Genomic DNA, 13,004 nt, shown 5'->3' on the forward strand with positions numbered 1-13,004 from the left:
TGCAGAGATCATTTAAAAGTTGTTTCTACTAAAAGTTGTTTCTACTTGGTTTGTATCCAGAAGAATGTTTAAAAACACCCATAGACCTCCATTATTTAAACATCAGCATTGCTTTAGGGAAAAAAAGGAAACCTTTAAATATCAAATGTTACACATTATTCATCCATCCAACCATGGAGACCTCCCTCTCCTCCCAGAACACATCTACTAGCTGTGGGAGCAGTCACCATGGCATTCCCAAGTCAGCTGACAAACATAATCTCTTCAGTGAGGCCTGGGTTTTCTCAAAGATTATAAATTGGAAAGACTCAAAACACCTCACCCATGACACGTCAAGGCAAATGTTATGCATGATGAGACGAATGACCTGTCACTGGAAAAATTATACAAAATACACAATATTGAAAGACTAGTTGTAAAACAGCTAACTGATAATTTGCAGAGGAATGGTTTGTTTGAATAGTTTCGGTCAAGTTTCAGAGCTCATTACAGCACAGAAACAGCTTTAGTGAACGTTACAAATAGGGATGGGTATCGTTTAGGTTTTATCCGATACCAGTGCCAAACCGGTACTTTTGAAACGGTGCCGGTGCTCAAACGGTGCTCAAACCGGTGCTTAAAGAATGGAGAACACAAAATTGGTCCAAAAACCTATCATGTTCAGCTGGTTTTTTGTAAAAAGATAACAATGTTAGCCTTTTCTGCAGCTATGGGGCATATATGGTATCACTCTTGGCTGGAAGCAGTGCTTAAACAATGGAAAAAACACAAACTTTGTCCAAAACCTCTCATGTTTAACTGTTTTCCACTTTTTCTTTGGTCATTTTAGCCTTTTTGGCCACGGTGAAGGGAGTATCTGAAGGGAGTATCTGAAGGGAGTATCTGCCATCAAACAAGAAGACAGCCGCATGTAGCTATGATGAGGTTTGCTAGTTCACCTTACATGCATTAATGTAATAACGTGGTTAGCCTACTCAACGTAAATTACACACGAACAACATGAAGCTACTCACGCAGAGAAGAACAGCTGCTGCTGCCATCATCATCCGTCATCATTTCTGCTACACTGGCAGGGCTAGGGGCCAGGACTCTCCTCTTCGGGGGTTTTGGGGGATATTGCTAACTCCGGTCCGATAACAGGCAACCCACGCACAGTAGATGCGCTTGGTGTGAGGTCTCGCAGCAAGCTATCATATGGCGCATTTCTGGGCTTTTAAAAAAACGCTATGCGTCGCCAGGTGTTTCATCGGATTCGAGGTGTTACCTCCTTTGACAGTATCACAGTATCAGCTTAAAGCACTTGTTGCAGTGCCATGACCGGTACCCATCCCTAGTTACAAATGATCTTCTCATAGCCTCTGACACTTATCTCTGTGCTTGTCCTGCTTGACCTCAGTGCAATGTTCAATTACAGTGACCATTACAGCAAGTACAGCATGCTGTAGGTATTAGAGGTACTGCGCTGCAGTGGTTTGAGTTATCTATCTATCTAATAGACTTAAATTTGTTCATGTAAATAGAGAGTCCTCTTCACACATTTAGGTTAATTATGGCGTTCCACAGGGTTCTGTGCTAGAACCAGTTCCATTTGCATTACACATGCTTCCCTTAGGCAGTATCATTAGAAGGCATAGCACACGTTTTCACTGCTATGTAGATGACACCCAACTTATCCATCTATGAAGCCAGATAACACACACCAATTAGTTAAACTGCAGGAATGTCTTAAAGACATAAAGACCTGGATGACCTCAATTTTTCAGCTTCTAAATTCTGATGAAACTGATGTTATTGTAGTCGGGCCTAAAAATCCTAGATATGTGGTATTTTACCAGATGCTTACTCTGGATGGTATTACCTTGGCTTCCAATAACACTGTAAGAAATCTTCGTGTCATTTGTGACCAGGATATGTCCTTCAAAGCACGTATTAATAAATAAAACATCCTGTCTCAGAGTGACACTAAAAAACTAGTTCATGCATTTATGACTTTTAGGCTGGACTTTTTCTGATAATTCTTTATTATCAGGATGGCCTAAAAACTCCCTAGAAAGCCTTCGGTTGATTCAAAATGCTGCAGTGAGAGTACTGACAGGGACTAGAAAGAGAGAGCATATTTGTTTACTGGCTTCCCTTCATTGGCTCCCTGTTAAATCCAGAATTCAATTTAAAATCTTGCTCCTCACATACAAGGTATTAAATAATCAGTCCCCATCTTATATTAATGACCTGACAGTACCATATCACCCCATTAGAGCACTTTGCTCTCAGCCCGCAGGCTTACCTGTGGTTCCTGGAGTACAATGGGAGGCAGAGCTTTCAGCATTCAGGCCCCTGTTCTGTGGAGCCAGCTTCCAGCTCGGATTCACCCTCTCTGCTTTTAAGATTAGGTTTAAAACTTTCATTTTTGATAAAGTGTATAGTTAGGGTTGGATCAGGTGACCCTGATTCCCATGATGCACTGAATGTTTCTTCTTCAGTCACTTTTTACACTCACATTTTTGGTTCTTTATATCTGTGTTTATACATCTCACTGCATTTAATTTTTAGTTATTACTCATCTCTGGCTCTCTTCCGGTCGTGGCAGGTCCCTGAACCTGGTCCTGCTAGAGGTTTCTTCCTGTTAAAAGGGAGTTTTTCCTTCCCACTGCTGCCAAAGCGCTTGCTCATTGGGGTCATATGATTGTTGGGTTTTTCTCCAATTTCTCTGTATTATTGTAGCATCTTTACCTTGTAATATAAAGCACCTTGCCACAACCGTTTTAGTGATTTGGCAGTATATAAATAAAACTGGATTGACTTGAATTATTAGAAAAGGGCCTGGGTGTTGAAACAAATAAAAAATTAACAGCACATTTCCACCACAAAAAAACAATAACTTAAAAGAGAAGTAAAATCAGGGGTGCACAGTGATGCAATGGATATTACTGTCCTGGGTCCTGAGCTTGAATCCATTGATTGGCTGGGGCCTTCTGTGCGGCGCATGCATGTTCTTCCTGTCTGGCCTGTGCGGGTTTCCTCTGTCCCACAGTCCACAAAATATGCATGTTGACTAAATTGTTTCCAGTGCTTCTCTTTCTTTCTGTCTTTGTGTTGGCCTTGTGATAGACTGACCCATCTGGTGTACCCCAACCCTCATCCCACAGCCCTGAATTGGGTAAGAAGAAGAAAACAGATGGATCGAAAAATGAAATCAGGCCTGACTAAAACCTTCTCCCAGCTGGGTTTGCTTGGTTCAGTAATTCTGAAGTAAAATTACCTGAATGTGCAAATAAGAGCTCAGGATGAGCCACATGTGAGTTTGATCGAGTACAGATTTATTGATACACTACAAGAGAGCCACACTCAGCATTTCAATCACAGTGATTCAGTTTTGATTATGTACACAAATGATGGCCATTATCATACGTAGAGTTCCTAAATTAGACTGTTATTAGTGGGTTCATTACAACTCGACTGCAACACATCTGTCTCCCATCTGGTCATCTACTTTCAAGAGCCAACAGATTTGCAAGTACACACATATCTTGTATCTTGCGTAGTAAAGTGTCAGTCGAAAGGAAGTGCTAAAATGACGCAAAAATTTCCTCGTTGTGGGATTAATAAAGACCTATCTTATCTTATCTTATCTTATCTTATCTTAAAATTGATTCATAAAAAACATGCACACTGCTGCTGCCTTCAGGTTCTGTCTGGAGTAAATACAACCAGAGCTTCAGCACATCCAAAACCATCGCAGCAATAATCATGATAGATTTTATATATATGTAAGCTGCAGGTACCAAAGATAATATGTAATACAAAAGCAAAAGTACCAAATAAGTTAACTAAAATGTGTCTGCTTCAGCAGCACACTCCTCTGCTAAATTCAGCTCCCTGTTGTGGCTTCACTGATTGATTTCTAAAACTTATTATTTTAAAAAAGAAATAAATGAAAATGGATGCTTTTAGCTGCTCAGTGGGGTCTCTTCATTTCTGAGTGGCTTCCCAAAGTAAAATCCCTTTAATGTTAAGTCCAATTTCAAAAGTTTGAACTCATAAACGAGTTTAGAAGGAGCAATCGAAGGCCACATGGCGTCTAATCAGGCTCCAAAGATTTACTCATTCACCATGAGAAATGCTCATTTCTACTACTCTGAAGAGCACTTTGTAATCACACTGAATCAGATTTGCGTACAGTTTAAGCATCATATTCCTCTGTCACACACAGACATATGCTTGCACACACACACATACTTTGCCTACTAGCTGCAGCAGTTTAGCATTCAGTCAGGTGTTTTGTGCAACGTTCACCTCAGTGTGTTTGATATCTGACAGACATTTTATGTCAATTTTGGCAGCATTTGGCTTGTTATGACTAGCTCACTTTGCAGGCTGCTGCTCTGCTCATTATGGCGTAAGACATGTTACTATTTAGACTGTCAGCCATGGATAACTAAACTGTAATTATGCGTTGCATTTTAATTGGATTTCCTGCCCATTAACTTACTGTATTTCTTTACTTTTCACAGAGATCTATGTGTTTCATTTCATTGGGGGAAAAAAATTACATAGTTTACATTAACACTATTATTTTTTTCACTGCTAAATAGGCATGTGATTAATATTTTATTCTGCTTTTTATTTGTGGGTCTTGATTATTGATACCTATGTTGCTTTGATTCATAAAAGAAAGATTCCTATGGTATCAGATTCAGATCTCAATGGGCAGGAGCTGCAAAGATGTGAGGCCTTTCTCTACACTCCAGAGGCCACTTTGCAGTATTCCCCACTGTACAGGACATGCAGATCGCATAGCAACAAAGGCCTACGTCTGGTCATTGTCCGTTACTTTTGCTTGAATGCCCCTTACACATGCATGTGCGGGTGCACATGCACTCAAGTGCAACTCCGTCATCTTCAACGCTTCATCTTGCTCCCTCTATCCTATATGCACAGCTGTCCTTCCACCTAAAGCAGGCTGCTACACCCCCCCCCCCCCACCACCACAAACACACGCGCGCACACACACGTACACTCACCGCCATATTTCCATAACATCCATGGGTCGTCCATTCCCTCTGCCCCCTCCCCCCATGTGCACACAGCTCGCCGCCCACTCTGCCACCCCCTCTTCCCTGCCTGACAACACCACCGCCCGCCATCCCATAATATTCATGCACACGCTCCACACACATTCATACACAGCAGTGCGTGCAGTGCTCTTTGTTGGCAGAGATGCCTGAGCAATGTGAGCCTGCTCATGCACAACAGTCATGTTCCTGCCTGATATCTGCATTCAGACTGCTGAGGCAGGTAGCCCTCAACTGCAGGGAAGTAACAAAGCAGATCAAGGAGTGAGAAAAAGGTGATGGGTTACATTTCTGTCTCTTAATGACCTTGGGAGGGGTATGAGGGGAGGGGTATGGGGGGGGGCATGTTCGTGAAGTCTAGACTCACCCTGAGGCAGCCCTGTCCGAATGAGGCCAATCATCCATCCCAATGGTAAGAATCAGTGGACAAAGTGAGATCAGTTAAGAGTTGTCTCTCAAAGTCTGCTGCTGTCTCCCACTTTAACAGAGGGAAAGCAACTCATCTCCACATATATGTCATGCTGAAGCTTTAACAAGCATCTCTTTAGGCTTTGCAACCTGGCTACAGTCAATCAGTGTGGGACCATTTCGGAATGATAAAATGTCCACAAAATGGGGGAAAGATAAAGATAAAAAAAAGAGGGCAGGTTATTTACGAGAGAGGGGTGAAGGGACGAGCATAACAGAGGCGCCGGACATGACAGTGGCCAGCTCATCTCCATGGTGTTGCTGTGGGAGACAGCAGAAGACGTCACTTGGAGAAACAGGGGACACAAAGGAGTAATACGACATGTGGAAGACTAAAAAAGGAGGGAAGGGAGCCTCGAAGAGACCTGTCTTTGCTGATACACACAGAGGAAAGTGTGCAAGAGAGATGGGTGACCATTTACTCTGGGTGTCAGGTAGATGGGCCACCAAATCTTAGACGAGGACTCCCAACATTTGAGTCTGCAAATGTTTGGCTTCAGTGACGCACTGACTGATTCAACACATGAGCCTCTAAGATGAGCAAATGGGGTTTCATTAAGTGTCACAAGACTGCGGCACATATGTTAATTTATAGTCTTTGAAGTTAAATTTCAACTTTAAAATCAAGAAAAATTACCATCAGACATCAGTGATGTCAGAATATGTGGAAATCAGGACCTAAATTAAACATTTAAACTCTGAATTTTAAAAAACTGCATTTACCACCATCTGGTTATAGTTAGCTGGTGACGTAGCTGCAAGTTTCACCGTGTAGCTAATTTACCTTTAAAAGTCACGTTGATGCTTCTCACTTACTTTGTTGGACATCAGCTGAATCTCATCATAACAGAGGAAACTGTAATACAAAACTACTTTCTATGCTAACTAGCCTAGATTAGCAGAACAACAGAACCAGATTTCTGGTTTAGGATTCTGGTTGAAGTGGAATTTGTGTGATTATGTGCAATTAAGCTGCATTTAAAGGTCATGTTTTATTCATATCATAATCATATACTGATCGTTTAATACATTTATGAGCTATATTAATTTACGAGTTCTGATGCTCAAGAAAGCTGAAACAGCACATTTACTGACATTTTACTGATCTTGTGACAACCTGATTTTTCTTTTCCCGAGGGAAGCGGGCAACTGAGGAAAAAATATAGATCAATAAAACTTTATTTTCTTATATCTTTTATAGTTTGACTTAGTAGGCCTTAAAGACCTTACATTATTCAGTAAAAACCATAAATATGGGGAATGAAATAGTCATAATTTACATGCTTCTTCTGGTTGTTTCAGTGTGTTATAAGACTGGAATAGGTCCCAAAAGTAGCTTAAATCTAAAGGAAACACAAATTTTTAAAACACTGAAGGTACATCTGGATTTCTTCCAGTATTGCTATGACTGGTTTGAAGGAGAGAAAGGGAGGGAATACTACAAAATAAAAAATGAAAATATATGCAGCGATAAATATTCTTTAAAAAAAATGCTGTACAGTTTATTTCATGCGCTTGTTTTTCTGTGCTAAACAGCCAACATGCAGTAATCAATAAAAATTTTTTAGGGTATTTCAAATTCTCCAGAAAATCTATGTTCACGTGGATAATTTGATTGAGAATTTGGTCTTCAGTTCATATACCACCAACCTGGTTTATTATTCTTTATTGCTTTTCCCAATCCCCCGTGTGACACTGATCCGCTCTGTCCTCGTGCCCTCCCTTCTTGTGATTTATTTGCCTTAGTTCCAATATTTGTCGGCAGTCTGTTTTCTTCCCCTTGTCTAAATGTCACCTCTTCTTCTAAGACAATATAGGGAGTGAGAGAGAAGGAGAACGAGAGGGCGAATGTGGGGGACATAGAGGAAAAGTAGGGGGGGAGAGCTGGACTCGTAAAATGAGCAACAAAGTTTGGGAAAATTACACATTAGGTAAGACACTTTCTCACATGCGTGTACATATATGTGGAACTGGAAGTGCTGCGTTTCAGTCACTGACAAGAGGATTTTGCAGAAAAGTTTATTGAAACAAACAGGTTGGAGTTGGAGTTCTCATAAGTTTCTCTGATATAAATCATATATATATGTTCATACATGTGTTCAGGCATGTATGCACACAACCACATTTGTGATTTCAGTCCAGGTACCAGCCCAGGCTCAGACTTTAGTTTTCATGCCAGATTAACACAATAGAGGGCATACTTACGCTTGTAATGCTTGCGTAGTAAAACAATGACCCTTTTCCAAACCCTCCTCCTCCTCCCTCAGCATCACTCCACACCCTGGATGTCCTCTCTCTCCCAGCCTCACTCTCTACCTCCTTTATAACCCATCACTCCCAGCTCACTGCCCTCACTCATTCTTGCTTTTTCAACTCGCAATGGACACATTTGTTTTCCCGGGAAAGAACTAACCATAAGATGACACCGTGCTACTGTTTTCCTGACTAATAAAAAAGTGACTTTTATTAGTGTTTCTGGATTTTAGGTTCTTGTTTTTGGGGGTGAATTCAGTTAATCTGGGACTGAAATCGGACATATGGACGTCTTTTTGTGCATCAAGGATGAGTTTGTGAAACAGTCATGTAAGTATGCTTTTTTTGGCAACAATAGAGAGAAGCTGAAGAGCAGCTTTGGTGAATAAAATTGTGATTCATTTTGAAATTCTGTCCACTCAGTAACAAAAAGAAGAATAACTGGCTATCACAAAAATATCAACTGGTAAGAATCAATTTTAAAACTCTTGCAACCTGAAGGAAATTTCACGAGTATAACGCAGTAATTTTGTGGTTTTATTTGCTACAAAATGATAAACTGCATATACAGACTTAACTTCGAACACCAGTAACTTGCATAAACCTTATCATTAGAAAACTAATAAGGAATTTATTGTTTACTTGACCAAAATACCATGCAGAGCATCTCTGCATTCATCGTTAACCTGCTAACTTGTGATTTCAACAGATATGTGGGGATCATCCCCAGACTCTGGACTTTAAACTTAAACGGCAACAAACACACAGACGGACGGAGCGATCACTTCAGCTGTGGACCCAAAGACCCAGCCTGACGCACGGAGACGGACAGACAGACAGACAGTCTGATGCCAACTGTCTCCACTGTCAATCTCACGGCACCACTCCTCCTCCTGTTGCTATGGGCAACCCACCCCACCATGGCAACCAATTGGCTGTAAGTCTAGTGTGTGAAGGAGGATGAGAAAGAGGGAGTTTGTTTGTCATGCTATAACTTTTAAAAGGTGGTGACATGTCACTAAATCTCTTTCAGTCGCTCCCCTCTTTTCTTTGTCTCGCTCCTGGTGACCTTTTCTCTTTTCTCTCTCTCCCTGCCTTCACTGTGCCCTCCGTGTCTTCTTTGCCTGTTTGTCTCCTTGTTTTCATCCTCTCTATTTGTTACCTTTTCATCTTTCTGTCACTCTTTTAAAGGCCCCAGCCTTGTACTTAAATATGCATCTTCCCCCACGTACTTGCTGTGAATCACTCCTCCACCTTCCATTTTTATGTCCCAGCTCCCTGGCGAGGCTGCCCCGTTCCCGGCCTGTGTCTGGTGCTGCCCCATGTGCACGGCTGAGGGGGCTGACCCCAGGCCAGGTGGGGGTGTGCAGAGCACGGGGGGAGGTCATGGAGTCTGTACGCAAGGCAGCAGAGATGGTCATAGAAGAGGTATGAAGCATAACTTCTGAGTGATTTAAATAACAATCACCATTATGTGTGGCAGAGATGGAAACTTTTACATACCTGGTGTGTAACTCGCTGTCCAATTCAGTGCCAGCACCAGTTCAGGAATCGCCGCTGGAATTGTTCCATCACCCCACGTGGGATCAATGTATTTGGCAGAGTGATGAACCAAGGTAGACCCATTACTGGCATGAAGTTAGTGAATTTTCTGAAGAAACCTCGATTCACTGAGCAACATTTATAAATATTCTCTAAAAATAAAGTTGTGTCATGTCTCTGCTGTGGTTTCAGGCACTCGTGAGGCAGCCTTTGTGCACGCTCTGTCCTCAGCAGCTGTGGCGGTTGCGGTGACCCGAGCCTGCACCCGTGGGGAGCTGGAGAGGTGTGGCTGTGACAGGAAGGTCAGGGGGGTCAGCCCGGAGGGTGAGCTTTAACTCTATTCCATGAAAATATAGTGAGTAAATCGACTCTGACTCACACAGAGCATAGAAAGGCTGCTACAGTGCTGATTGTGGGTCTAAAGTATGCAGCAGTAATGTCAGCTGGTAGTTTCCCATCTGCTGTCACATGTAACACACCTGTGCTGTGAGACTGTAGCAGCTGCCCCCTGCCTCACATGAACCAGAAGGGATTTTCCATTTAACATCTAACCTTCTTTGACCTTACAAAATCGCAGTAACACAGATCATCTTAATCTAAGCCTCGTTCCACCACAGGTTTCCAGTGGTCAGGGTGCAGTGACAACCTGTCCTATGGTGTGGCTTTCTCTCAGACATTTGTGGATGAACCAGAGCGAGCCAAGGGGCTGTCAGCAGGCCGGCCGCTCATGAACCTCCACAACAACGAGGCGGGTCGAAAGGTTAGCAACATCACCAATGTCCTTACAGATTTCCAAATCCCTGTGTCAATTTACAGAATTTTTTTGTCCTTTATAATTATCTCCTCCTCAGGCCATCCTTCATAACATGCAGGTTGAGTGTAAATGTCACGGTGTGTCTGGGTCCTGTGAGCTGAGGACCTGCTGGAAGGTCATGCCCCCATTCAGGCGTGTGGGCGTTGTGCTCAAGGAACGTTTTGATGGAGCCACAGAGGTAACAGATGATACCTTCTGCTTGTTTTATCTTCCCTAGCTTAATGGGGTGAGCAGACGTCACAACAGCTGAAGTAAATTATTTATCAGAAAAAAACTACAATTTCCGCTGAAACATCTCGAAATGAACATGTTATGCTTTTTCAGCTCCATGTTTGTATTTTTGGACCTTGCTACAGTAGTTTTATATGATTCACATCTCAAAATAAATCTTTATTTATCTTGTTGATTGTTGCAAGCCCTCAGCTCATCATCTCATGAAATATGGGGGTTAAAAGCAATTTAACTTCCCTCCTCTTAAATCAGTTTTTTTCTGATTGGCTGCTCCTTGCAAACAGAAGGTTTAAACATCAAGTTTTGGAGCTACTTTCCTGAAAGCCAGAGCTGTGTGCTCGGGATTACCATATTAACCTTGTAACACCAAGTGCCTCAAATTCTTGAGTTTTAGAGATCTATCGATCATCAGTGTGATTTTTGTCCCCACGGAAACTAAATAATTTGGGCCCAATACATTTTTATGTAGTAAATTGCAAAAAAAAAATAATGCCAATGTATCAAATATGATTAATTTTTTAAAAATTGTCAGAATGTTCAATAAGCACTCCATTTTCAGAAAAATTGAATTTCCTGGCAATTATTTCATGGTTCAGGCTTTAAAGGGTTAAGGATATTATCTTTGACATCAGAAGTAGCCAAGAGAAGGAAAACAGTCTAAAATAAGCTGTGAGCTTTTGGATCACTTCTGCATAAGCTGACCACATATTTTAAAAACGTTGACCGTGTTTAGTAGTCAGTATTATTACAGTATACATTACTGTGTTTTAATGTCACAATCCTCCCAGGTCCGCCTGACACGTATAGGCTCCAGGACAGCCTTGCTCCCCCGAGACTCACAGGTCAAACCCCCTGCTGCCAGAGATCTTGTGTATCTTGCACCCTCCCCAGATTTCTGCCGTCTCGACCCTGAAAATGGTATTCCTGGGACTGCAGGTAGAAGATGTAACGGTAAGATCACCAGGACCACGTCACAGGAAAATAATTCACATAATCTAACTTACCACTCATATCAATTTAGAAAGTGATGTTGCAATGTTTTAAACCAACCCCCCTCCCCCCAGGAACGTCTCGGCTGGCACCAGATGGTTGCGAGCTGGTGTGTTGCGGGCCAGGCTACAAAGCAGGCCGGGCTGAGGTGGTGCAGCGCTGCTCCTGCAAGTTTTCCTGGTGCTGCTCGGTGCGTTGCCAGCAGTGCAAGAATACGGTCACCATTCATACCTGTAGAGTGTAAGAAGTCCTAACAAGGCCTGACCAAATGAGCCCAGATCCTAACCAACCACCAGACAGACACCGCTGGACACAGCGCGGGTTAACTTTGACACCAAATTATCGTAATTATTGTCCAAAGCAGCCTTTCTTTGTCCACGTTTTCCCTTAGAGAAGTGAAACTGCAGTTTGGTTTGATTGTTTTCTTGTAAAAACTGCAAAATTAGAACTAATGTAAAGACAAAGCTCCATCGGGAAGTACAAAAAAAAAAAAAGTCTGCTCAGCTTTTAAACTGCTCAAAATATTAAGACAGACAAACTGACAGGCACAGACATGCATACAGGTGTAGCCATGAACACACACAAACACAGCAGTTAATCACACGCTGAACTGACAAAGCTTTTAAAGCAGAGCTTAACCCAAACTAACTCTCAAACACTGAAGATTTCTTTTATCTTGTATTCTGTTATAGGCTAGCACGTCTTTGGACTTGTACTGTATTTATGTCTTCTTTTTGATTCTGGTTTATTTATTTGTATATCAGAGTCTTTGCTGCACTTACTTCCATGTCTTGTGTTTTTGTCCCTCGTCCTTGTATGAAACTGTTCTGTTTCCTGCACAATGAGTGCGTTTAGGTCTTTTTGAGTTTCTAATAAATAGAGTAGTTTATTAAAAAAAAAAAATACCAAAGTGCTTCTTTATTGAATGGTACCCTGTGAGACTGTTTGGAACAGAAGTTGTAGTTGCAGGTCCCTGTACATGTTTAGTTTTGCATGACTATACCATTGATTGATTTATTATTTAAAACCTACAGTGAAACTCAGTAACTGTCAGACTGTCATTGCTAGTAGACTTTATATAAAAAAAGAGATCTCACTCATTGATTTGTGGAGTCCTCTTACATCATGTGACTCTCAAACCCTGCCCACTTAAAGCAACTTTTCAATCACAAAGCCTCACCCTAAAACATGCGCAGCTTAATCATGTTTTTAATCTAATAGGAGCCATAATTTACACAATAAGCATCATGTTGTTTTCTGTAAGACTTGAAACCAGCGACCGAGCTCATAAACTCATCAGGAAAGTGGTTATTGACGTCATAGATCAAGGGCGCTGTTTTCCTATTGACTTGTAAACAACTGAACTTCTTTTTGCAGTCAGAGAAATCACCACCTACCTGGCGTCATGTTAACAATCCTTTAATCCTTATCTGGATTGGCTGCATGGCTCAAGTCCTCCAAATCCATTTAAGATGCTTTGTCATTTCGACCTGAAACAGGCCGTTCATACTCGAAAATCCTCCAATGTGGCTGAATTCAAACAATTCTGCTGTGAAGATTGGGACAATATTCCTCCTCATCAATGTGAAAGACTGATTGCCATATATCAAAAACGCTTGATTGCAATTCTAGCT

General features: G+C 41.7%; 1 protein-coding gene across 3 annotated transcripts; it reads left to right on the forward strand.

Moving 5' to 3' along the window:
- Positions 1–7,749: 7,749 nt before the first annotated feature.
- On the forward strand, positions 7,750–12,220 carry wnt4b (wingless-type MMTV integration site family, member 4b). 3 transcript variants are annotated; one of them, XM_026183590.1, is made up of 10 exons: positions 7,750–8,123; positions 8,217–8,259; positions 8,503–8,730; positions 8,985–9,221; positions 9,325–9,409; positions 9,528–9,659; positions 9,953–10,095; positions 10,187–10,327; positions 11,169–11,331; positions 11,445–12,220. In XM_026183590.1, the coding sequence occupies exons 3-10, from the start codon at positions 8,695–8,697 to the stop codon at positions 11,612–11,614; spliced, it is 1,107 nt and encodes a 368-aa protein (XP_026039375.1). In that variant the 5' UTR covers positions 7,750–8,123; positions 8,217–8,259; positions 8,503–8,694; the 3' UTR covers positions 11,615–12,220. The 3 variants fall into 3 exon arrangements, with proteins under 3 accessions (XP_026039375.1, XP_026039377.1, XP_026039376.1); XM_026183592.1 differs by having other exon boundaries at positions 9,068–9,221; XM_026183591.1 differs by lacking the exon at positions 8,217–8,259.
- The last annotated feature ends 784 nt before the right edge of the window (positions 12,221–13,004 follow it).

This window comes from Astatotilapia calliptera, chromosome 11 (assembly GCF_900246225.1).
Source record: "Astatotilapia calliptera chromosome 11, fAstCal1.2, whole genome shotgun sequence".
Lineage (NCBI taxonomy): Eukaryota > Metazoa > Chordata > Actinopteri > Cichliformes > Cichlidae > Astatotilapia > Astatotilapia calliptera.